Source organism: Actinia tenebrosa, unplaced genomic scaffold, assembly GCF_029948245.1.
Source record: "Actinia tenebrosa isolate PJP-AT-01 unplaced genomic scaffold, QUT_ActTen_1.0 PGA_scaffold16__25_contigs__length_10494907, whole genome shotgun sequence".
In the NCBI taxonomy this organism is placed as follows: Eukaryota; Metazoa; Cnidaria; class Anthozoa; order Actiniaria; family Actiniidae; genus Actinia; species Actinia tenebrosa.
In genome coordinates, this window is record NW_028292576.1 from 105,248 (window position 1) to 127,796 (window position 22,549).

Below are 22,549 nucleotides of genomic sequence, written 5' to 3' on the forward strand. Positions count from 1 at the left end.
CGTGTTCTTTCTCTTGGCGTCCATTACAATCGAAGGTAGGGAAGGTTGTAAGATTTAGCCTTATATCTCGCAGAATATAAATAATTATACTTTCCAAACTAAGTAATCATGTTAATAGACATTAAACATTCGAGATTGACGATTATTAGACGCGAAGTCCTTAGAAATCGCGAAGAATAGACGCTCAAAATTGTGAGACCACGTGCAAACTGGAGCCGGTACACGTGGTGTTAATGACTCTTTAGCCAGAAATAAGGATTCTTATGGTGCTATTCTAACATAACAATCTTACAATTAGGCTTAAAGATCAATATTACTTTGATTGATGGTTGATTATCAAATTATCAGAGCCTAAAAAATAGAGAAAACCCTCTTCAGAAGTTATGTCGAAGGCGTTCTCAGTTGTTAGCAATGAAGCTTTTTCTTTAGGTTACTCAATTGAATTTTCTAGCTATGTTATCCTTTTGTAAGCAAAAAATGCTTGATTTAGTAACTATTGCAAATTTTTATATTGCTCTTCAAATCACCCCTCACAAGACCCAACAAGCTAAATTTATTCTGTTAGTTTGTCATGTCCTGACTTAATAGATCAGCCAAGTCTTATTACCTTTTAATCAAGCATATATATTCAGAAAATTTGATTTCAAGTTGTGTTGTGGTCTGTAGAGGTACAAAGCAGTTTGTTGGTGATGACACAAAGATGACGAGACTGAAAATCATGCTGCAGTGAATACGTTATGTATGAACTGCTAACGTGATGTCAAATCGAGGCATTTGTCTGAGACAACTGCTGTCTAACAGCCAAGATCTTAACAGCTTGTAATTTTTTTTGAAAATTATATGAATGTATCTTCTCTATTCTACTTAGAGATTACAAGGACCAACTCAATGGACAGTTCAATGGCTAAACTTTGTACAGCAGAGTATGATCATATTTTTCCTGATGTTCTTCTTATCCAACACAAAACGTAAGTTGCTATTTCCTCGCGCTACTAAAAGTATCTATATGCAAACACACCACTCTACTCACTTTTGCTTTAGCAGTCTTGGTAAAAAACGTATATAAGTGCCTTCTGTGTTATTTCTGTATGGTATAAGGCGGGATATGTTACTAGATGTCATGTCAATCATAAGGACAAAGAATGATGAAACTTGACTAGAGTCTCTGAACAGGTCACATTGTGTCCTTGAAGATAACGTGGTGTTTCTGACTTTGCCTCTTATGCAAAATGCAAGTTGTATACAAGGATTAATCGCATACATGTCGTAGGACAAAAGAATTTAAAAAATTCCTTGTTGGGAATGAAATCTTGTCAATTCTTGGTTTTACTGCCCAATCCACAAGTAATTTCAAAAAAATACATATATGTATAAGGGAAAATATGATTTTTTGTCAAACTTGCCACTCCCCTGTTGCTTCTGACCTAAAATTGATGTTGTAAAACCACTCTTATTATAATGTTATTCTTTGTCATAGTTTTACACCTTGTTTCTTTTTTGCAGGATCTGTATGAAGTTCTTGTTGCCGATGATAATGACGTGACTACATACTGTCATCAAAGGTACAAATGATAGGCAAGACTTATCCAGAGTGAAATATTGTCTGCAGCTTGAGAAAGATCTATGATGAATATTGCAATCTGACACCTCTTGTTTGAGTGCTTGTCACAATGAACGGAATAATTGCAATCATTTTCTGAGACTATTGCATGCATTACTTGCACTGTTTTGTGTCCCATTGGCTGCCTTAATATAAAGTCATTTTGAATCACTACTTAACATGATAACTAAATTAAACCTCTCCTTGTCTTTGTTGTAGGGGATATCTTGGATACGATGACAGGTAAGATAATGAAGTATTAAAACTTGATGTTTACTAATGCTGAGAGTTAATGATGATAAAATAGTTATCCCTGTCTTATTAAACCATGCAGAGATGTCACGTCAGGCTGATAACTCTCTCTTTTATTCATTTAATTATTTTCTATTTTTGCTTTTACTTACTCGAATTTGTTATCAACAGCACTTAGAGAATGTAGCAAATGGTTTTCCCCTCAGATGCAGGATAAAAAGGTAAGCTTGTTTGAAATTCATTTTTACTATTGCCCTATTCGTCCAGTACTGCACAAAGGCAGCCGTCCCTTCTAAATTATTTATTTTTTGATGTTCATTATCTTTAATGTTGAATATCAAATAGACTAGATAGATATAATGTAATGCCATGTGATGATGCATGATCATGTGTGGGATGATGATTTTCCTATTCCCCAGCTTATATACCATGCTGATAGTATAGATCATGCCAATTTTGTCTGACCACACATTATCCCTCACAATTAATACAAAAGGAATCTCAGAGTTTTAACCCCACTAACACAGCTTCCATTCTTGTCAACAGCATTGATGCTGTCTATTGTAGTGAAAAGCAGTGACAGTGATGTTGTTATGGTAAGTTAGGGGAATTTGTACAGGAATTTCATTCCTCTGGGAGTGATTGAAAACCAGCAATAGTTAATGCCATATGATGATGTATTCCCTGTTCGCAGTTTCCACCAGATAGGATATGCTAACACATATCTTGGTGATGGTATTACTTCCTTGGATGTCTGATGGCATTTCCTAAACTAATCTCTATTCAAAAATGAATAAACCCTAATATTTCTCATTACACCTCCATTTTTTTTCCATACAGTAACATTCAAGTCTTGTAAACACTTGTGTTATGTTCCAGAAACATATCTTGGGAGGTAGCATAGATAAGCAAGAAATCTTAAGGTAAACCAATGGAGAAAAGATGTTTTTCAAACTTTGTGAAGTTATGTGTGTGGGATGATGATTATATCTTTTTTCCCCAGCTTATCGACCATGCTGATACTATGCTGAATTATTTCAAGCCAATTTTGTCTGACCACACTTTATTTCTTGCAATTCATATGAAAGGAATCAAAGAGTTTTAACCCCACTAACACAGCTTCCATTCTTGTCAATAGTGTTGATGATGATGATGTAGCAGTGATGTTGTTATGGTAAGTTGGGGGAATTTGTGTCCGGAATTAGTTTTATCGTGGCTTGAGCCTAAACAAAGTCTACTCCTAACATAAGTATTTATGTCGAGTACATAAATCAAACCTATTCCCTAGAGAACGAATTTACTGACATGTTGGTTGATATAACAAGACAATTTTTGCAATAAATTCAACCAACATGAAAACTTAGAAATTACTCTATAGCTGGTAATGCCATATGATGATGTATTCCCTGTTCGCAGTTTCCACCAGATAGGATATGCTAACACATATCTTGGTGATGGTTATACTTCCTTGGATGTCTGATGGCATTACTCCTGGCACCTTATGCCAGTCATCCTCTGAGTGATTGTTTAGTTAACAATATAGCATTCTTTCTCCATAGATTCCATGCAACTGGTTGAAATGGCTTAGAAGAAAGCACCGTTAATTCCTAAAAAAAAAATAGGTAAATTTAATGACTTCGTAAATTTTGAGGTTATCGGCGGAAACGGGAATCGAAGACTTGTCGACATAGTGTGTGGGATGATGATCATATCTTTTTTCCCCAGCTTATCGACCATGCTGATACTATGCTGAATTATTTCAAGCCAATTTTGTCTGACCACACTTTCAAATGTTTGATAACTTCTTTCAGTTTTTGTTTTATGTTTAACAAATTTGCTTTTATTTCTGTTGTAGGGTAAATGTTTGTTTACCAATAGAAGAGCATCTTGAAGATTCTGACCGTTAAGGCCTCTCCTCTCATTCCGCAAATCTAGAAAAGAGTACTTCCTTCTTGAAATGCAGAAACTCTAAAATAAAGTAGAATAACTGTAAAATGGATATTATTTTCTGTTGCCAGTTATCTTCAATAAATGTTGTTCAACACTGCTTGATTTGTTGTCTTTCTCTTTCCTTCTTTCCTTGTTTCATTCTCCCATTCACTCACTCATTTTTCATTTTTTCATTCCAATAATTTCAAAAAACCTGGGAAGTGAATCCTACCATTCCATCTTGCACACGAGAAACGAATAAATAAATAAAAAATAGTGAATTCCTAAATTATATCATTTATAAACTTATGCAATTGCTAATTAACCCCTGCAATTATTGGGTAACATCAAGTAAGATTTTTCGTTTCTCGTGATCTCAAAATTGATACTAGCTTTCAGTCTTGTATAGCTTGCTCACAGTGGCCTTCGACCGAAGTGGCCTGTGCATTAAATGTCTAAAGCTCTGGAAGCTGATACCGCAATACTGACGTAGAAGCGCGCTCTCTTTAAATGAACAAATATCATTTTCACAAACGAAAAACCAACTTTTAAAAACATTTACGTTGACTGGGAAAACATTTTGGTAGTTTATTGTTCCAAATACGAGAAACGAAAGCTGTTTAAGGTGAACTTCAGCCAGTACCTACTATGGTTTGTAGTCTGGTGGAAATAATTACTGTACTGTGGTGAAGGTGGCGGGTTCGCGCGTCGTTCATTGACTCGTTTATCCAGTTGAAGAGCGTAGTACCACGCAAGACATCGCGTAATGACTTGTGCAACTCGCACACTACAAATATCCTATACACATTCCAGCATTTTTCCTTCTCTAAAAATGCTTTATTTTGACGTTATTTTTGTTGCTGTTATTTGATAGGAATGAAGTGACCAGCTCTGTGCAAATACAAAAGAACGGTGTATTGGCGCGAACAATGGCTGCTTTATTTGATGGAATCTGAGCTATCCTAAACATGTTATTGTGAACACGACAGAGCCAATCGTAACTAACCTTGACACCTTAGTTCCGTCAAGGTTTCTTGGTCCTTGCACAAACTCTTCTGACTCAAATTAACAGCCATAAGTCTTCTTGCCAAGCTTTAAACTATGCCAACTTAAGTACAAGAAGCTCTTACTTTTTCTTCTGGTGCCGTTTGGTTAAAATGAGTCGAATATCACGACACGACGAGGATGTTTATAGTACAAGCTGTAACATGACCTTAGTAGATCTAGAAGAGCTTTGTCCTCAAGTCAGGTACTGTTATGTTCTGGGCTCACAATCACGTACTAAAACTACCATAAATACCATTAATTCATACTCAAAATGTGAGAGTCTTTGCGTCTGGGGAGGCCAGAAAATTTTGCAAGGCAAACCATTTCAAAAAACGAGATGTTTGGACCAGGATGACTATGAATGGGTTACAAACACCAGTACCAAACGACACCGACTGTACTACCAGTTCGTACTACACAATTCTCCTGTGTTTTGGTGAGTACTGCCTTATTCAACCGTAGCTCTAAATCATTCCTTTCCTTACAAATAATACCATTTTCTAAGCCTCGCACAACTAAACGTGGTCAGTAATTTTTTTTAAGCAGGAAGGTTCTGCGTTTGTTTTGACTTAATATTGAGGACGTGATTTATGCGCAAATGATGACATTTGACAATAGTCTCTTTCTATTCTTTTCTTCATTTCAAAATATCCATCTCTTAAACAATCGCTTGGTAAAAATGAAACGTAGCTTGCATTTTGTAATTTTAGTACAGCTCTAATGGGATAAACAAAAATGACTTCGTAATTGTATCAATTCCTAATTTTCCTTATTTTTGCTTTCTTTGTACGCTTCGTTGGTTAATTAATGTTGCAGTTTTTCGTTTGAGAAACTTTCACAAACACGATGATCTGTAATACTTAACAAACTTGTAGTTGCGGTGCAACACGTTTGTCACATGCCACTTGCGGTCTTTACCTAATCTCAGTTATACAAACTAACAATCTACTCAAAAAACCGCGAAAATTTTATCAATATTTCACAATACATAGTTGTCTTTGTTTTCCAAGGTTGAAAACTGCTTAGAATTAGATAGTTTATAGGCTAAAAGTAAAGGCATTTTATTTTTTGGCAAGCTTCCTAGATGTGAAATTCCTTGCATATATGAAGGCTTAGCATGAGTAAAAATTCCTGACGAAAACACGTACATCTGATGAAAAATAGGCGCAAAACTAAAACAAGACTTAAATTAAAGAAAAAGCATCCAGCGCTTCCATATAATATCTTCAAACAATGGAAAGGCATTTCTTTGTTTTTTACTTTCGACAATGATTCAATTTATACGAGTTTTCTGTCTTTCTGCCTGAAATAGTGCGAGAAAATACCTGTGTTTTACCTGAAAAAAATACGAGCAACAAAATCTGAAGTTTAAAAATTGTGCGCAGTCATTTGGTGTACAAAAGTAATGGAGAATAAGAATCTTCGTGTAAAATATTTAAAAAGGATGTTTATACAGAGAAGCATTGTCACTAGTTGTACGAACTCTAAAGAAAGCAACCATTGATGCCAGGTTGAGTGCCAGACTTAACTGAAGTGTATCGATTGTATCAATAATGCCTGTATCAACAGCTTAACACTAATCATTGTAGTAGAGGTACTTATCAGCTCTTTCAGTCAGGGCTATTCCAAACTGCTCACTTGACAAAATGTCAGTACATCTTTTCATTGATTATTGCGGGAATCTTCAATGTGAGAATTATTCGTTACAGTAATTTCAGTGCAGCGCCGACTTAGCAATCAATGGCCTCTGCCGACAATCTATTGCACCTAGACACTTTTCTTACTTGAATCTCAGTGATTTAAAAACCCATACATCGTACCTTACCTGAGGAAACACTTAAGACACTGTAGTTCGTACAAGTGAGAGTTACGAGAACTGTGTTACATTCCAAGTTTTTCAGCACAAATATCTTATTTCATTCGCATTGTTGTCACGAGCGACTAAAGATGTATGACAGGAGTTGCATACAACATTTCCTAGTGTAACATACCCTGTCAATGTAACTTCAACCCACCCACTATTTTTTATTGCGGCTAAATTTGCATGAGAAGTTGCAAGGAAAATCGTGTCCAGGGAAACAATACCTTTGGTCAAAGCAATGTTACCTAAAGCCGTTTTACTTTTGAGTACATAAGAACTGTATCGTTAAAAAGTCAGTTTTTATTATCAAGGTCACGTTATCGGGGATTGCTTGACATATGTCCTTAACTTGGCCATAAACTAACTTATTGAGAACTCAACTCGTACCTAGAGCCTGCGGAGGCTCAGCATACGAGATTGGTGAGCAGTAAATTCGCTTATCCAGTACTGCGCATGGTCTAACATGTAAAACCACTGAACCCTTAACCAAGTGCATTCATTTGTCATTTCTAGCGAACTGAGTCGACTTCAATTTGGCAAAGCGCAATATTATCAATTATTTTAATATTAAAACAGTCAAATTAGCAGTGTACGAGTAGTATTAGTCCCATGTTAACATTTTCCTGCGATTTCTTTATACTTTTAAGTTTAAAGGAATATTAAAATTGGCTCAGCGCATGCGTCAAATAAAGTGCGCACAATATTCTATAGGGTGTTATTTTCGCGCACAGTGGCGCAGGCTATTAGTGCGCACTAATATCAACACTAACTCTTAAAAAACAAGCATTACCATCACTGATCTAAACATGTAGTAAATATATAATTGTTCTTGTTAATAGAGTATTTTATCGAGTTCAACACTGTTTATAATATATAATAAGAAACTCGAACTCAAACTAGAAAAATAATAACCTTCCATTGTACCGGAAGAATTAAAAAACAACGGGCGTTTCTCTTGACCTCTGTATTTATATAAATAAATGTTGCAATTTAATGAGTTTTAACTTTTGATCTTTCAAAGTAGCTGGGGAAGTTACTGAAGTAGGCACTCATATGTCAATCATTCGGTTCGTTTATGTTGGTTGTTTCGTGATTCGAATTCTTTAAGAGTCGCCCATCTAAAATATGGACTGAAGAATTGAGCTACTATAGAACATGAAAAATATCACAAATCTGACATGCTAAGTTCCAATTCGTTTATACTCAATCAGTTGGATCGTGCACTGACTTACATCAGTTCATAGGATGTTTCATGGTTCAATAAAGGTTTGACAAAGTCACTGTACTAGTGAATTTACACACACACACACATGCACATCTTACCTACGACACGTTCGCGACGCACGCGTATTGACGCATCCTAACGAGTTAACTAATGTTATTTCTTACACCAATACAAACCGAGATAAAAAACTAGATAAAGATTACTTCACAAGACGATTGTCACGGACATTAGGGATGCGCACGCATAGCATGTCATTTTCTGTTCCCCATGACGTCACTACTTCTACTAGGTTCATATCATATAGTGAAGAAATAGAAAACGCGCGCGCGTGCTGTGTGCAGTCATAAAGCACGCGGGGGTTGGCAGAACACGAGAGAAGTGTTAGAAGCACGACGCGTAGCGGAGTGCTTCTGGACACTTCTCGAGTGTTCTGCCAATCCCCAAGTGCTTTATAACGGCACACAGCACAGCAAACAAGTTTTTTATTTCTTTTATAAAATATAAAATACAATAACCGTTATTTTAGATAGGAATGACTCAACGGAAAGTGCGCGCGCGTGCAATGTGCTCTCATAAAGCACGCGCTCCAAATCAATCAGAACGCGACATCATAACAGTTATTTTATGATATTTGTTGGTACAGGTTCATATAGTATCTGAATAACCTTCAATGACCTTGCATGGTGTGTAATCTTTAAAGGTGATGTTACATGAAACGACTCAATTAGTGCAACTTGTTTTGCGTTTGCCTCGGGTAACATGGCGAGTGCGGCAACACTAATCGATGGCAGTAATGTTGTGAGTTTTAGTAAAGATCGTTTGAAAACCTCCAACGAGTTGCCGCAACAAAATATTGTTAAAAATCGTAACGGCGCGCCATGTTACACGAGAACAATCTTTCGCCCAAAATCGTTGCGCGAAAAGTCTTCTCTGCGAATTGTGTCGTGTAACAGCACCTTTAAGATTCGTTTTGCACATGTTTCTTGGAGTACAAAGTACAGATAGACTACTTTCAGTTTTGTAAACAGGTCCTGAAGTCATGATATGCCTTTCACGTTTTGCTTATTACGAATCAGTGTTTGACACCATGAATAAATCTTCGAATGAATAGACCCTATCACCGTGTGCGCAATGTTTACTGAATTTACCTTCTCAATCGTTACAAGTAATGAAAGAAATATTACTCAAGGGAATAAAATGTAATGTGAATTAGAAAAAGGTGCGTAATGTTGCTACCTTATCATAATTAGTGTTTTGTAGTTGCTAATCGATCATCCTCCATGTACATGCATCGTGTATAAGGTAATCGATGCTATCATACTCCATGTACATGCATGGTATACGGCGCACCAAACAGGCTCAGTGCAAACCATTCTGCTAGTACTGCTAGCTGATCTGAAATAGTGACGTAGAAATGACGTCACTGCAACAAAACTGAAGCATGCTAAAATTGACCAGCGGAAGATCAAAACATGCCCGTTATCAAGCACTTATTAGCAACGTTATTTTTTTCATTTGGTGATCTGGAAATCCGGGATTTCAAGAGGAAAAGTGACACCTCGGTTATGCAACTTTTCTCGATTCTGATTGGCTAATATTTTTGCTCCAATTAGCTGGTGGATAAATAGATAATAAATAGATAATAAATAGATAATAAATAGATCATAAATAGATCATAAATAGATGATAAATAGATGATAAATAGATGATAAATAGATAATAAATAGATCATAAATAGATGATAAATAGATCATAAATAGATCATAAATAGATCATAAATAGATCATAAATAGATCATAAATAGATCATAAATAGATCATAAATAGATCATAAATAGATCATAAATAGATCATAAATAGATCATAAATAGATCATAAATAGATCATAAATAGATCATAAATAGATCATAAATAGATCATAAATAGATCATAAATAGATCATAAATAGATCATAAATAGATCATAAATAGATCATAAATAGATCATAAATAGATAATATTGATAAGAAGTGGTTTCTTGTAACATCTTAAGATGTGACATGTGACGGATATGATATCTTCACTGAGTAGAATGTACGAAATCTTAGACACTGGATGAATCCTGATACTCCATCGATATCTATATAATAAGTACCTTTCTCGTCTCCTTGTCCACCCTAAATAACCTGTCCATGCTTGTTTGATCGTTTAGTGCAAGCGAGATCGTGTTTCTCTTTTGTCTTGTCTGCTCTGTTATGAGCGATAAAACTCTCCTGAAGTAAACCTGATACGTGACATTGTCGAGATTTCCCTCTGTCTGAACACTACCTTATAATGATTGGTCTTGAACTCTTATTGAAGATGAAATATCCGAGTAGTTTTATACATGACACATTTATAGAGGATATTAGACGTTGGCGCGAAGATATGAAGTTTATCTTCGAGTGCTGAAAAAATCTCACTTGTGAGCGCATCGAACCATAGTTAATGGAGCGGATTGGTTAGGAAACCTATTGTTCTATGTTTTTGCGCGTCTTTATCCATTGTTATATGACGTTGACAGTGCACAGTGAAGGAAAAGTGAAGTATTTTTTGAACACGAGAAGATAAACCGTTCATATCTTCAAGCCAACGAGTAATTTTCTTTTTATCATATAGACATTTTCACACACAAAAACTAGTGAAGATATGGAAAATATGTTACTCAGGTCCCGGATGTAGTTTGTACGAAAAATACGAGTGACGTATTTCCCAGTAAAACACTATTGTCTATATAATATGAATAAATAAATGTGAAGTGTATATAAAAAGAATTAATGTGGTATGTAAGACTGAACTTAGAGAAATATTACTCAATTACTACAATACCCCGGCACATCCCATGATGCATCGTGGGCTTTGATAAGAACATTGTATATTAAAGATTGTATAAGTTTTTTGGAACCAAAAAAATTACAGATATGTTTGTGTGTTCGGTCTACTGACGACTGGCTAGCCTCGTTCTGGTGTTTTTTAACCGTTTTTAATTCTCATAACTTCTAAAGAATATAGTATTTCTACCTCAAACTTTCTACAACTTTGTTGATATCATTATAATCTATAATTTCCATCATTGCATCCCGTCGTCCACTCTCTTTTTCTTTTTCTTTTTTTTTTTTTTTTTTTGCTGGGTTAATTATTTATTTCGTTTGTTTTGCGATTCTATATTTGCTTTCAACATTATTCCATTAGCACGGTATTCTAATCCGCCCCTCCTTCCATATTCAGGTCCTGGACGAGTTTCCGCTTCATTTGACTCTTCCATTAGTTATATCAAGAACTCCTTGACCACGGCAAGCGGTTTACAATGTTGTCCCACCTCTCCACCCTTTAAATGAATACCCCCTCGAACAAGACTATTATTCTCTGTCTAGTAAATTTTCTATCCTCATAGGATCTTATTAACCTCTTCGTTGGTGTCTATGCTTTTCTAATTTTCTCAATATACATTTCTTTCGTCGTTGTTCATTCAATCCAATAAGAGTGACTGTCTGCCATAGCTGACCTTATGATCTTTTATAGTTTTCTTTTCGGCCTTCGTTGTAAAGTTGTGGAGAGTGTTAGAAGGGGTACGTAGACGACGCCAGGTAGCATGAAGAGTTCGAAAATAAACTCAACTCTATTGCTTGTCTTCGTTGATAGAAAAAAAGTGATTTAACTTTAGAAGGATAGTGCTGGCTAATGAAACGCAATGCCTTAGCGCCTAATTTTCAGCTCTCGGCTCAACACTAGGTAGATTAATAATTGGCAGTCATCAGGGTAATTTTTCCCCAAAAAATTTGAAGCTCAAGTTACCTTAGTTGGTATCTAAAAATATGTGAAATAAATGATTTTCCGGTTATACGATAGTATATTTTTCTAAGTTTTAATCGTAAAAAATAGACAGCAAAAAGAATGCAGAAGAATTCTTTCTCGTTCATCACATGAATGTATGTGCTACAATATCTGGGCTTTTTCTTCAGGTCTCTTATCTCTATTAAGTGTTAGAAACGTAAACAGCGGTCATTTGACTGGTCGGCATTGCAAGGGACATTTCAAACCTGAAAACCTTTCGGCTGATGTGAATACCTAACCGGAATACAAACACAGTTTGTGACATTATTCAAGATAACCTAACTTGCAACCTTGACACTCGGCCACAAAACTAGAGAACTTTGTAATCTTTTCTTAATTTGCTGCAAGTAGACAACAGTCTGTGAGGGAATTTATTCGTATTATATCACAGGCAAACTAGGTGCACGCAATGTGTTTTCAAACTAAACTAATATAGCATGCAAAATATCTGAAGTACAAAATCATACAAAACTTTTGCATTGAACGTTGTGTGCAAATGCTGTAAAATAGACCGTACTTTGTCAACCAACAGCTCCACTTCAAAACCTTAGAAAAACAATTTAACCAAAATTTTGCAGTATCAAGTATCGCTAGACTAAAAGCTCCGGGATGCAGTAGTCATAGGGTTTATTTTCTCCTCTTCTATGTCTGGGGCTTTAAATTACATGTCATCTGTTCTCTAAAGAGCTAATAAAATGCGTGACCTCTTTTGAGCGACAGACGAGTTATCAGTTCCTTCCCCAAACCACAGGAATACGATTAGACTGCAAATAGAAAAATATCTTGACAACAAGCTGCTGTAAAATTGAACTAAAAAATCCCCCTTTCTGGTCTTTGTTGAATTGTCAGGTGATATAGAACGAGAGATATATAATGTAAGGTCCAGGAGACCCCAACTTGTGGCCTATAGGGACGCAGATGCCTAAAGACGAAGATCTCCTTAGATTACCAGGGGTATATCAAGGCGTATCCCATTACTAGTGCGGCGGGGTCACCTCATAGTTAGTCTTGGTTTCGATTCGTAAAAATACCACGAGTGGTTATGTAACGGTTGTTGTATGGATGGAAGGCTGTTTCTAAGCGAGATCGTGCATCAACACATGAACTTATTTTGTCAGAAATGTCATGCCAGTGATTTGCATTTTTGCAATGTGTTCGTGTTGCAGCCCAACGACAGACTTATTGACCGTTTCACTTCAAATTAATTTACTAAGTAATTAGTCTTTAAAACCTTAGATCGTTTTAAGTTGTCCTTTTAAAGAAAGCGGGGGAAAACCATCTTTACTGTACCAGTCAATGCTGCAGTCTTATCTTCACTAGCTACAGTCTAGTTGCCCTAGAGCTAAAGTTGTGCAAAGAGGTTCTGACCAAATCCAACCTATCGTAGATTGTGCGATTCACCATAATGACATTGCGCAACCAAACTTAGAGCTTTAAAACTCTCATTCGAAACTATGTAATCCAAAAATTAGTTTTCAAGAGGGCAGGGATTTCACCTGCTAATCATAGAGGGTTTAGGCTTGCAATGATTTTGTGCTGCAGGGTTCGTATCCATATTGCGTGGCCCGAGTATGCCATTAAGCATATATTTATTCTTAAGGACTGCATATCAATTAGCTGGTGATCGTTATTGCGATAACTTTATCGTCTCGTTCTAGATGCCCTTGAAACAAGGCGATAACATTTCGAGCAAATTCCTGCCGGTTTGCTACGTATATGACTGGTGTGTTTGCGAACCGGTCCCACATTGTGTACTCTGTGGAATGGGATAACTACCCTCCTTCCATAACCATAGCTTGAACTCGTCAAGGAAAATGGATTGGCAGTTTTTGTGGTTAGGGTACTAAATATAACCGGTCGGCTCTAACTGTCCCTCATGACCTCAGGGCTATCGGCATTAGAACTAACGAACTCCCTCTATCAATACATATCAAGTTACTTGCGAAACGAAAATAATATCTGTCGATTTTCTTGATATGTGCTATATTTTGTCCCCACAAATAACGAAAAGGATAAAGTTACGAGGATTTTAAAAACTTAAGATCAAAAAGATTGTTTTAATTTGTAGGATTTCAAGTGGAAAATAATTCTCTTTATCTGTCAGAGCACAAAAGTACATATCGTGCAAGTCTGTATTCGTTCATGTGGTTGTAATGTTTTACTTTCAAAAGCACGAAACATCATTTCAGCTATACATCTGTAGTGTTTTTATAATTTATCTCATTTAAAGCAGCCTTTAGTGAAACTATATTAGGATGCATTAGTTACTTATGTTGTTGTTGTTGAAAAGTTAATCTAGCGAAACAACCCAAAATCTCACACAAAACTCTGATAAAAGTTTTATTTAGCGTTCAGAATAACACGGCATAACTTACAATAAACACGAAGATACTTCTTCGTGAAGTCGAAAATATTAGTAAAGGATAGAAAAAAATGATAAGTTGGTTTTGAAGTGGTTTAACATGTAATGGAGTGTTCTGTTTTATGTAAAAACGACCGACGGAATCACGCCACTATATCACGCTTCGCTTCAACCTCTCTAGCTCCTTTGGATTATGTTACACATTTTCTTCAGCTTTAAATCAACTTTTCAAATTTCCTAAACACTAATAGAACGGTTTTTAAATAGCCAGAAGAAGAAGAAAATAGTTTGTAATAATTATTTACTTGGTTGGAGTAAATGTCATTACCAGTGTTTGTCTGTCAAATATCATCATATAAGCCACAGATATATTTACAAAACGAAGTTAAAAAATATTCCTTGCTGTGAAGCGACCCCACTGAAGCTAAGGGGGTTTTTATATATAATGTTATGTATGCTGTTCATAATTGAATGTTATTTGCAAAATCTTTTGTGCAAATTTGTCACGAGTGAGTCTCGTATCCTGCTTGAAGGAAAAAATCTTCATTGTGAGAATTGTCACATATCATCCATGGTACTTCTCAGTCTTCCAGTGTTTAATTTTGTCTCTCGTTCCCTTTCATTACTTTTACTTCCAAATGAGAGTATGTGTCCGCCCATGACTTGCAGTAACTGGATTCGAAGATACAGATTTAACGGTGGTTGGAAGGGACACGAACTGTGTGCGTGTGTGACTCGAAGTAACATTTACATCTGCCTCTGAGAAAGGAAAAAACGCGGCACTTGAATCTGTCTGCGGCCTTTGCTGCATGGTCGCGGAAGGAGCAACACGATTCGGTGGAAAACTGCATTCGGTCGGTAGTTTCTGGAGCTGTGCCATGAACTCTGTATAACTTGGGGGTGCAGGGGAGGGTTGTATTGAAGGTTGAGTACTCGTAGTCAGAAACTTTACACTTGTTTTAGCGATGTTGTTTACTTGTGTTGTCGTGAGAGCTGCGGCTGAGGACACGACTGGTGGGGGATCCAAGATGGCTTGAGTATATGTTGGAAGGTATTGATCAAGTTCTGTGGTATCGACGTCGCCCATGGACATGAGATCCGTCGTAAAATCCACATCAAAATCGATCGTGTTTCCATGCGAATCCCCTTTCTTGGAGCAGGATGTAAATGGGATTCCAAGATCATGGGGCCCCAGAGTGCCATCCTTGATTTCTCCTTCTAGTTTGACCGCTGCAGTCGTAGTTGTTGGTGTCTCTGGACTTGGGACAGAAATGGAGCTCGGACTGCTTATGTCACTGCCACTAAGACTCTCCGGGCTAGCACAGCTCGTACTGCTCTCGCAGCTTCCCGGCATCAGCTTACTATCACCTTTCAAAACTTTTAGTAAATCATCCGCAGAGATGGTCGAGTCGCCAATGTCTCCTGGACCATTCCCTTTTTGCTTTTTACGTCTTGGTTGATATTTATAATCTGGATGCTCACGCTTGTGTTTGATTCGAAGTCTCTCTGCTTCTTCGATGAAGGGTTTTTTCTCCGAATCGTTTAACAGCTTCCATAACTTTCCCAGAGTTTTGCTCAATTCGGCATTGTGTAAGTGAGGATACTGATCAGCAAGCTTGCGCCTTGCTGCTTGGGCCCAAACCATGAATGCATTCATGGGTCTTTTGACGTGCGGTTTTTGTTTATGTCCACCATTGACTCGCACTGGAAGAGGGATCAAACTCCAGTCATATCCATCCAGAACATGATTCACTGCTGATGCGATAGCATTGCTCAATTGATGATTCCTGACATGTGGTGTGTCTCCATCTATCGGCGCCGTTATACTAACATTCTGCTCTGTCATCTTGTCCTAACAATTATTTTCGACCCGCTTGTCTTCTTGGAGTAAAATCCACAGAGATAAAAAAAATCTAAGTTGGTGCCAAATGAGGCAAACAGCATATATAATCATTGTCCAAGCGACATTATCTGTTATTACTCCGCAAGCCGGTAAAGCGTGACGTCTTTATCATCAATGCTTCCGATTGGCCCACTACGAACTAACTAGCCAATCAGAGGTGCCCATTTGAAGACACTGACAGTTGTGGTTTTGGAGCATGCGATGGAAATAATGAGCGCGTTTTTTAATTGGATACAGGCCACGTGACAAGGAAAGGGTGTGTAGTGTCAGAGGACTCTACGATTACTCTTCTTTCCGTTATTCATTGTGTGTGAGTACAGTTTATCATTCCATAACAACCGCGAAGATTAAATAGTTTGGTGGTTAAGCTCTCATTCTGGGTCAATTTAAATATTCCGTGTATTGAATGAAATAGTTGGAAAATCTTGTTAACTTATTCGCCCTGCTGTCACACTTTAGTTCATTAATTAACCCTTCGCTATGCCCTTGTACACGCTACACGTTACATGTTACAGAGATCGTGACTAGTCTTTTGGGCGGAATTACAATCACAGCCAGCGTGCGTTGCGGCGATGATTCCGATATGTAGGCACAGAAGTAGGAAAGATTATTTTCACGATTCAACAGGACCTGCGTTCAAGAAAAGAAGCGCGGGCGAGAGATTACAACCCTACGAAGGGAGCTAGCGCTAAAAATAGCAGAGAGGAGGAAAACGTGACTTAACCTTCAAGTACCTTCCGTCCTTCTCTTATGACCCTTACTGATGGCTAGATGCACATTTTCTTCGTGGATAGACTAGGCGACACTCGGTTAACCATATGCATTCTCGTTGGCAATAAATATTTCGCAATTTTTAGCTATTATTATCTTCGGGGTTGAAATTGACTCATGAAATATTCGAGTTTATTCCACAGTGATATTGCGGAATAAAAGGTTTTAGGTAAAAGGTCTTTGAATACGCTAAGAGACAGCACCAGTCACCGTTGCCCTTCACACTCCTTTTTTAACTCCAAAATTCAAGACTGAACATCCGATTTCTGTATCGTTTTTTTCGAGAAAGGTTCAAGAAAAAAGTTCAAGTCGCAAGCGCGGTTAAATAGCGGTGAATTTCTTTAAGATCGGCGTATCCCTTAGACATATTTGTCCGGCTAGACGGGAAATGGACCATAGTTTTTTCACCTTTAATCCCACTTGAGGACAAACTCCCCAAACTCTCTATCACCCTTTACCCGCACGAGCATACACTGCACCCGGTACAAAAACATCCCGTAACTAATCCAGAGTCATGGGCGGTTGGAAATCAAGGATTTGAGAGTTAGAATAAAAATATAGATAAGTTATTTCAACAACATTCAGCTTGCAGTTTCAAAGTGTTGGTTTCGTTCATAGATAATCGAGGGTTAGACTAGTTGTTCTGTCATCGCGAGGCGGAGCTTATGTATGCTTCATTGAGACCCGATTGGACGGGATGTAGACTTTTGTAACCGCATTTCCTATTTACTAAAAGTGTGAAGCTTAAACAGTATTTAAAGTGAACTGATATTTGACCTTAGAAAAGCTAGCCGAAAAACTTGAATTTTTTATCTGTTTCGGTGAAGCATTGAAGTTCATTGCAAAAAAATTGCGACGAAATCGGTGCGTTTGGTAATTGAAGACAGGATAACCCTGGACAGAACCTGAGGAAAATAACTTGTTGAAATCCAAGGAAATTAAATAGGTTACCGTGATTTTCACGCTTCTAGAGCTTTTTACTCTTTTATTTTTTACTTACGCTAGATAAAACCTTCAAAATCGATTACAAATTTATTCAAAATCCCATAAAGTTATAGAAAATAGATTCACTCGCTATTAGTTCGTGAAGTTTTTATCTAGTTTACTTGTTATGGTAAATAATTGCACAGCAAAAGAGATGGAACGTGATCATAGAAAATCCTGATGACCGGATGTGAAGCCATTTTAGTTTACCTCAGCTGTCAATCATCTATTGTTGACGCATTTCCGGTAGAATAATTGATTATTTCGGCGGAAGTGTGGGTGTTTGGTCGCTACGTTTAGTAATAACAGAGAGAAAAACACCGAGGTAAAACGACAAAAGATGTAAACAACTCACGGAAATACAGACTGTGTAGAGTGTGACGATAACATGTAAAAATGCCGCAACAATGCATCACCTTCACATCATTGAAAAGATATTATTTTGTAATGAGATTTTGAGTCTCCAACAGCATCAAATCATAGACCAACTCGGTCCATACATAGCTTAAATTTTATGAAATTTCACTAAATATATTCCTTAAAAGTCCGGCTTAATCGAGTAAAAATAGTAACCCAACCACAAGTCTATGTTTAGATTTCTCTCGCTGTAATTTTTTGTAAACATATTTGTACACATTAAGTACATTCCATGACCCTACCTCTCCCCCCTGTGGTGATAGAATGTTCTAGATGACGGAGCACACGTCCCGGATCCTCCAGTTACGCGTATTTGCGATTCTTCCGTATACTTTTGGGTGTTGGTTATTTCCAGTAGGAGTAGTTGGTATTTACAATGATAACTAGAAGGGTTTAATGTATCAAGCCACAGGACAGATATTAGGCTGATAAGCTAGACCACACCTCTACACCCTTCAACTAGAATAATATTGGCTCCATTCATCCTTCCATCCTTCCTTGTTATCGGAAGAAAAACCAAACAATTTATCATGATGTTTTTATCGTAAACTAACTACACATTTTCTGAGTCTGTACTATCTATATTTAGTCTTACGCCTCACAGTGTACATTTTGGTCGTTTTTTTCTTCTCTCGTTCTTCTTCTTCTTCTTCTACAAGATATTTTGAGATAAGCTGATAGCTTTAGTACATAAGAAGAAAGAGAAAATAAGAAATTTAGCCACTAGACGAGACTGAAATAAGGCTGAAACATTGTTTACAGTGACTTAAAATATTGCATGGTAACGCCTAGACAAAGCATTGACCACCCGTTGTCTACTGTCAAAAGTACTCCGCTTCATCTGCCATAATTGTACTGACAAACTGTCTCTTTCTTCACGTCATTTCAATATCATATAACAGGCAATCACATAGCAATATCAACTGAGAAAATTATTGTAAATTAGTTTTAAAGAAAACCTATTTCTCGTGGACAGAATGTGTGAGGCACTTGGTCGAGATCTCATCTGACCATCGATATGGTCTCCAGTCTTGGTGTGGCTTTTAGGAGTGGTTTAATCAGTTATATTATACCAGCATCAATTTGATAACGTTAATTAACAAATTTATAACCCTTACGTTAGTTTTACGTCGAATTATAAATAAAACCACATGTTTACGACTTAAAAACCACTCAAAGTTCAAAAATAGCAGCTCAAAGCCTAACTCCAATTCCTCAGTCGTTCTTGTCGGCGTCCGTGAACGGTTTCCGTCGTTGTCTGAAATTTTCACACGTTCGTCGTTAGATTTGGTTTGGAATCGCTCTAAAACTATTTTCCCGAAAAGCCGGTTTGCAAAACCTTCGAGCCCAGTTTAGTTTATTACCTAATCGAGTGTGTATTTCCTTGGCCAACTAGAGGATTTTAAATCTGAAGAAGAGTTTCCTCCGCATAACGGATGGTCATCATATTCCTGAGAAGGAAAGAGGGGAGGGATGGGGTGGGCTAACTCATGATTTGACGCTCATCAACAAGTTTAGTGACCAATTCTCTATTTATTGGACGAGAGATTTTTTCCCCAATCACCACATTCCATTAAACCATTAAACTTTTCAGTTTTCCCATTTTCTTATGGGCATATAACCCCGCTTCTTCACCTCTGTTTGCACTCTTAGTTTTTCGAGAGGTGATGAGAGGCATGCTTCATTTCTTGTGTATCTCGCATATTTTGTTGTTGCAATTGTAAAATTCTATAATACTTATATTACGACTTATATTCTATTATGTACACTCAAATTTTTTTCAGTGTTTCACTGAGAGGTTTCACTAGCTTCTCTAAATTCGGTTTAATGTCCATGGCTTAACATGGATGATTCATTCTTTTAATCTTTTTCCACACAGCTCGTCGTCGCTCGAGGACAGACATTCAGAGGGAACCGACGATATCAAGTTAATGCTTTTGTGAGCATGTCTGGTGAGAGTAGCTCAGTCGTCCCCAAACCTGTGTATAACGGAAGGAAACACGGTTATTGGCATGATTAGTGACGATAGCATACACTTTGGCGGACATGACAGCCTAACAGAGCAATGGCGAAAACCGGCTCAATAACAGACGGACGATCAAGGTAAACGACAAAAGTAAAAATTTCAATTCTTAATTCTTAAGCGTCTTAAAACCACAACTACCAGAATTCTGGTAGAAGTGGTATCAAGACGATATGCTCAGGAAAGGGACATAAAATCCACGAGGATCTGCGGGTCTCATGTTTACAATCATTATTTCCTTATCCTCTTCGTGACCGATAGACACTACTCGAAGAATTCTCTTCATACTTTTTAATCTGGTCGATTTTTACCACGATAATCTTCAATCCCACTCGTTCCTTCCCTGGTAACGTCTAGACGGTGAACAACATGGTACTTGAGGGTACTAGTGATAAGTTGGTCGCCGGCGACGTGGGGGTAGCTCCACCCTGTTACCTCACCAGTCTACAGACGCCTGGCCCGGTAGGGTAGGGTATAAGCATGCCGTATCACTGCCCAACATCGTACGCGGAATTTGAGAGGAAAAAAACAAGAAAAATCAAAACGGATAGTAAAAAGAAGTGGTTTCGGAAACTTGATTAACTTGATTGATAAGGACATGCTTCCTATTCTTTCTCGTTTTTTCTTTCTTTTCTTCGTAGTTTTTCCATGAAGTAATTCGTTCAAGTTTCCAATGTTGCTACTGATATGAATGATTCTAGAGTATTATAAGTTCAGTACTGATAGTAAATGGAAGGGTACTGTTAATCAGTTTACGACCAAAACGTTGACGTTTGTCCGTACCTCTCAAACCACTACTGTAACCTGAAGATTGAGAATCGATCAAATCAGACCCTCGATATTGACCGCTATTACTCACATATCTGTAAGCAATGCATTATCTTAACGATGTGTTAGACCTATCCAGTCGTGTTTAGTGCCCGAATGTTGTGAACTAGTCGTAAAACCACACCTTAGCTTACTACAGAAACACGGACGTCAAAAGAGGAAGGAGTAGGAGTGAGAAAATCATTACCAGCTATTATTTAATATTGTATATTTTTTATCTCACGGTTGAATAGGCAACGTGTAAGCATGTCACGTACAACCTTGCTTCGACATGAGTCCGACCAAGGACTCAGTTATGTGTTGTTTTTTCTTTATCTAGTCTATTAGCCTAGATTTTTCAGTGGCTGGAGATAGAACATCAGATTATGAAATACTTCAAACATTTCCTCTAATCAGGGAGCAGTTTCTGTTATGGGAAGGGATTGTTTGTTGTACAGACGCCATGTCGCCTATTATAAACCAATGTTATCTTGCTTGTTACTCACCCACAACAACCAGGTCAAATGATATAATTGAACTTAGATCTTATCTGAAGAAAACACGGACTTTAAACAGCACTGTGATATGAAACTTCCTAAGACCATTTCATGTCTCATTACCATTGGATTTTCACCTACTTAGTCTGCTGTTTCAGTGATTTTATTCTAACTTCAAGGAAGCTAGTTTTTTGAGGGGGAAATGTTGTCACGTGCCGTACAGATGATATCACGTGACCTATACTTGACAAGACTTTGAACCCACATTGCAAAGAGCCTCGTTATATGCTGGATCACGTGACATGCAGGAACCATTTGCCACACACAAACTAAGACCCCAGGGGGTACCAAGGTGTGACAAAATACACCTACATCCCTTCTCCCACGAGGCAATTACCTCAAGCCAAAACAAACCAGCTTACTTTACTAACAGCATTTATTCTCATATCATAGCTTTTCATAATATCATATTAAATCTAGCTAGTTGAATACATGCATTACAGATACATAAGCTTGCCTATCATTATCTCGAAAATAAATTAAGAACAAAGTAACAAAATAAAAATGTACATTATCAATGGTAAAATAATAATCTTACAAAACAAATACTTTACATCATCTGCCTTGCTGCTCATTTATATCTGATGCGCAGAGAAAGGCACCAGGCATTCACTAAGATTAATACTACAATAAATTAAAGTTAAACTCCTACCATATCATGATAATTTCAAGTTTGAAACTTGGACATATTTTCCTGCTTTATAACTATCAAATATTTACAAATTGATAATTCTATACATTCTATTGATTTTTGTTTTAGTTTGTGAATTTTAAGATGTGGCAATGGTGATGTCTCAAAAACAAGAACAGGGCAAAGCACATTCACCATGGTCTGGTAATGGAAAAACCAGGTCATTATTTATACTAGAATCTATATTATTTAGTTACAGCAGTTATTATTGTATACGAGCAACAGAATCTGATAAAGTACAAACATTAAATCTGTGGAAAAGTATTGAGA

At 37.2% G+C, this 22,549-nt stretch overlaps 2 protein-coding genes, 2 long non-coding RNA genes and 4 other non-coding genes across 8 annotated transcripts; 6 read left to right on the forward strand and 2 right to left on the reverse strand.

Annotated features, from left to right (window-relative positions):
* The first annotated feature begins 3 nt into the window (after positions 1-3).
* On the forward strand, positions 4-3,899 carry LOC116293016 (uncharacterized). The gene is made up of 9 exons (XR_016119932.1): positions 4-35; positions 869-968; positions 1,504-1,562; positions 1,820-2,073; positions 2,399-2,448; positions 2,693-2,775; positions 2,991-3,026; positions 3,412-3,474; positions 3,708-3,899. It is a non-coding gene; the product is annotated as an uncharacterized LOC116293016 (long non-coding RNA).
* Positions 1,886-1,960, forward strand: LOC148910467 (small nucleolar RNA R38). Its single transcript, XR_016120020.1, has one exon. It is a non-coding gene; the product is annotated as a small nucleolar RNA R38 (small nucleolar RNA).
* Positions 2,239-2,325, forward strand: LOC116293034 (small nucleolar SNORD12/SNORD106). The gene has a single exon (XR_004196763.1). It is a non-coding gene; the product is annotated as a small nucleolar SNORD12/SNORD106 (small nucleolar RNA).
* Positions 2,820-2,917, forward strand: LOC116293033 (small nucleolar SNORD12/SNORD106). The gene has a single exon (XR_004196762.1). It is a non-coding gene; the product is annotated as a small nucleolar SNORD12/SNORD106 (small nucleolar RNA).
* Positions 3,542-3,639, forward strand: LOC116293032 (small nucleolar SNORD12/SNORD106). Its single transcript, XR_004196761.1, has one exon. It is a non-coding gene; the product is annotated as a small nucleolar SNORD12/SNORD106 (small nucleolar RNA).
* A 796-nt stretch (positions 3,900-4,695) lies between the features above and the next one.
* Positions 4,696-22,543, forward strand: LOC116293017 (uncharacterized). The gene is made up of 3 exons (XM_089030961.1): positions 4,696-5,264; positions 20,081-20,304; positions 22,349-22,543. The coding sequence occupies exons 1-2, from the start codon at positions 4,939-4,941 to the stop codon at positions 20,142-20,144; spliced, it is 390 nt and encodes a 129-aa protein (XP_088887087.1). The 5' UTR covers positions 4,696-4,938; the 3' UTR covers positions 20,145-20,304; positions 22,349-22,543.
* Positions 14,091-16,111, reverse strand: LOC116293013 (transcription factor SOX-9). Its single transcript, XM_031700396.2, has one exon. It carries the CDS (start codon positions 15,970-15,972, stop codon positions 14,755-14,757), a length of 1,218 nt encoding a protein of 405 aa, XP_031556256.2. The 5' UTR covers positions 15,973-16,111; the 3' UTR covers positions 14,091-14,754.
* Positions 20,080-21,900, reverse strand: LOC116293018 (uncharacterized). Its single transcript, XR_004196754.2, has 2 exons — positions 21,538-21,900; positions 20,080-20,180 (listed from the first exon to the last, which is right to left on the reverse strand). It is a non-coding gene; the product is annotated as an uncharacterized LOC116293018 (long non-coding RNA).
* Positions 22,544-22,549: the final 6 nt, after the last annotated feature.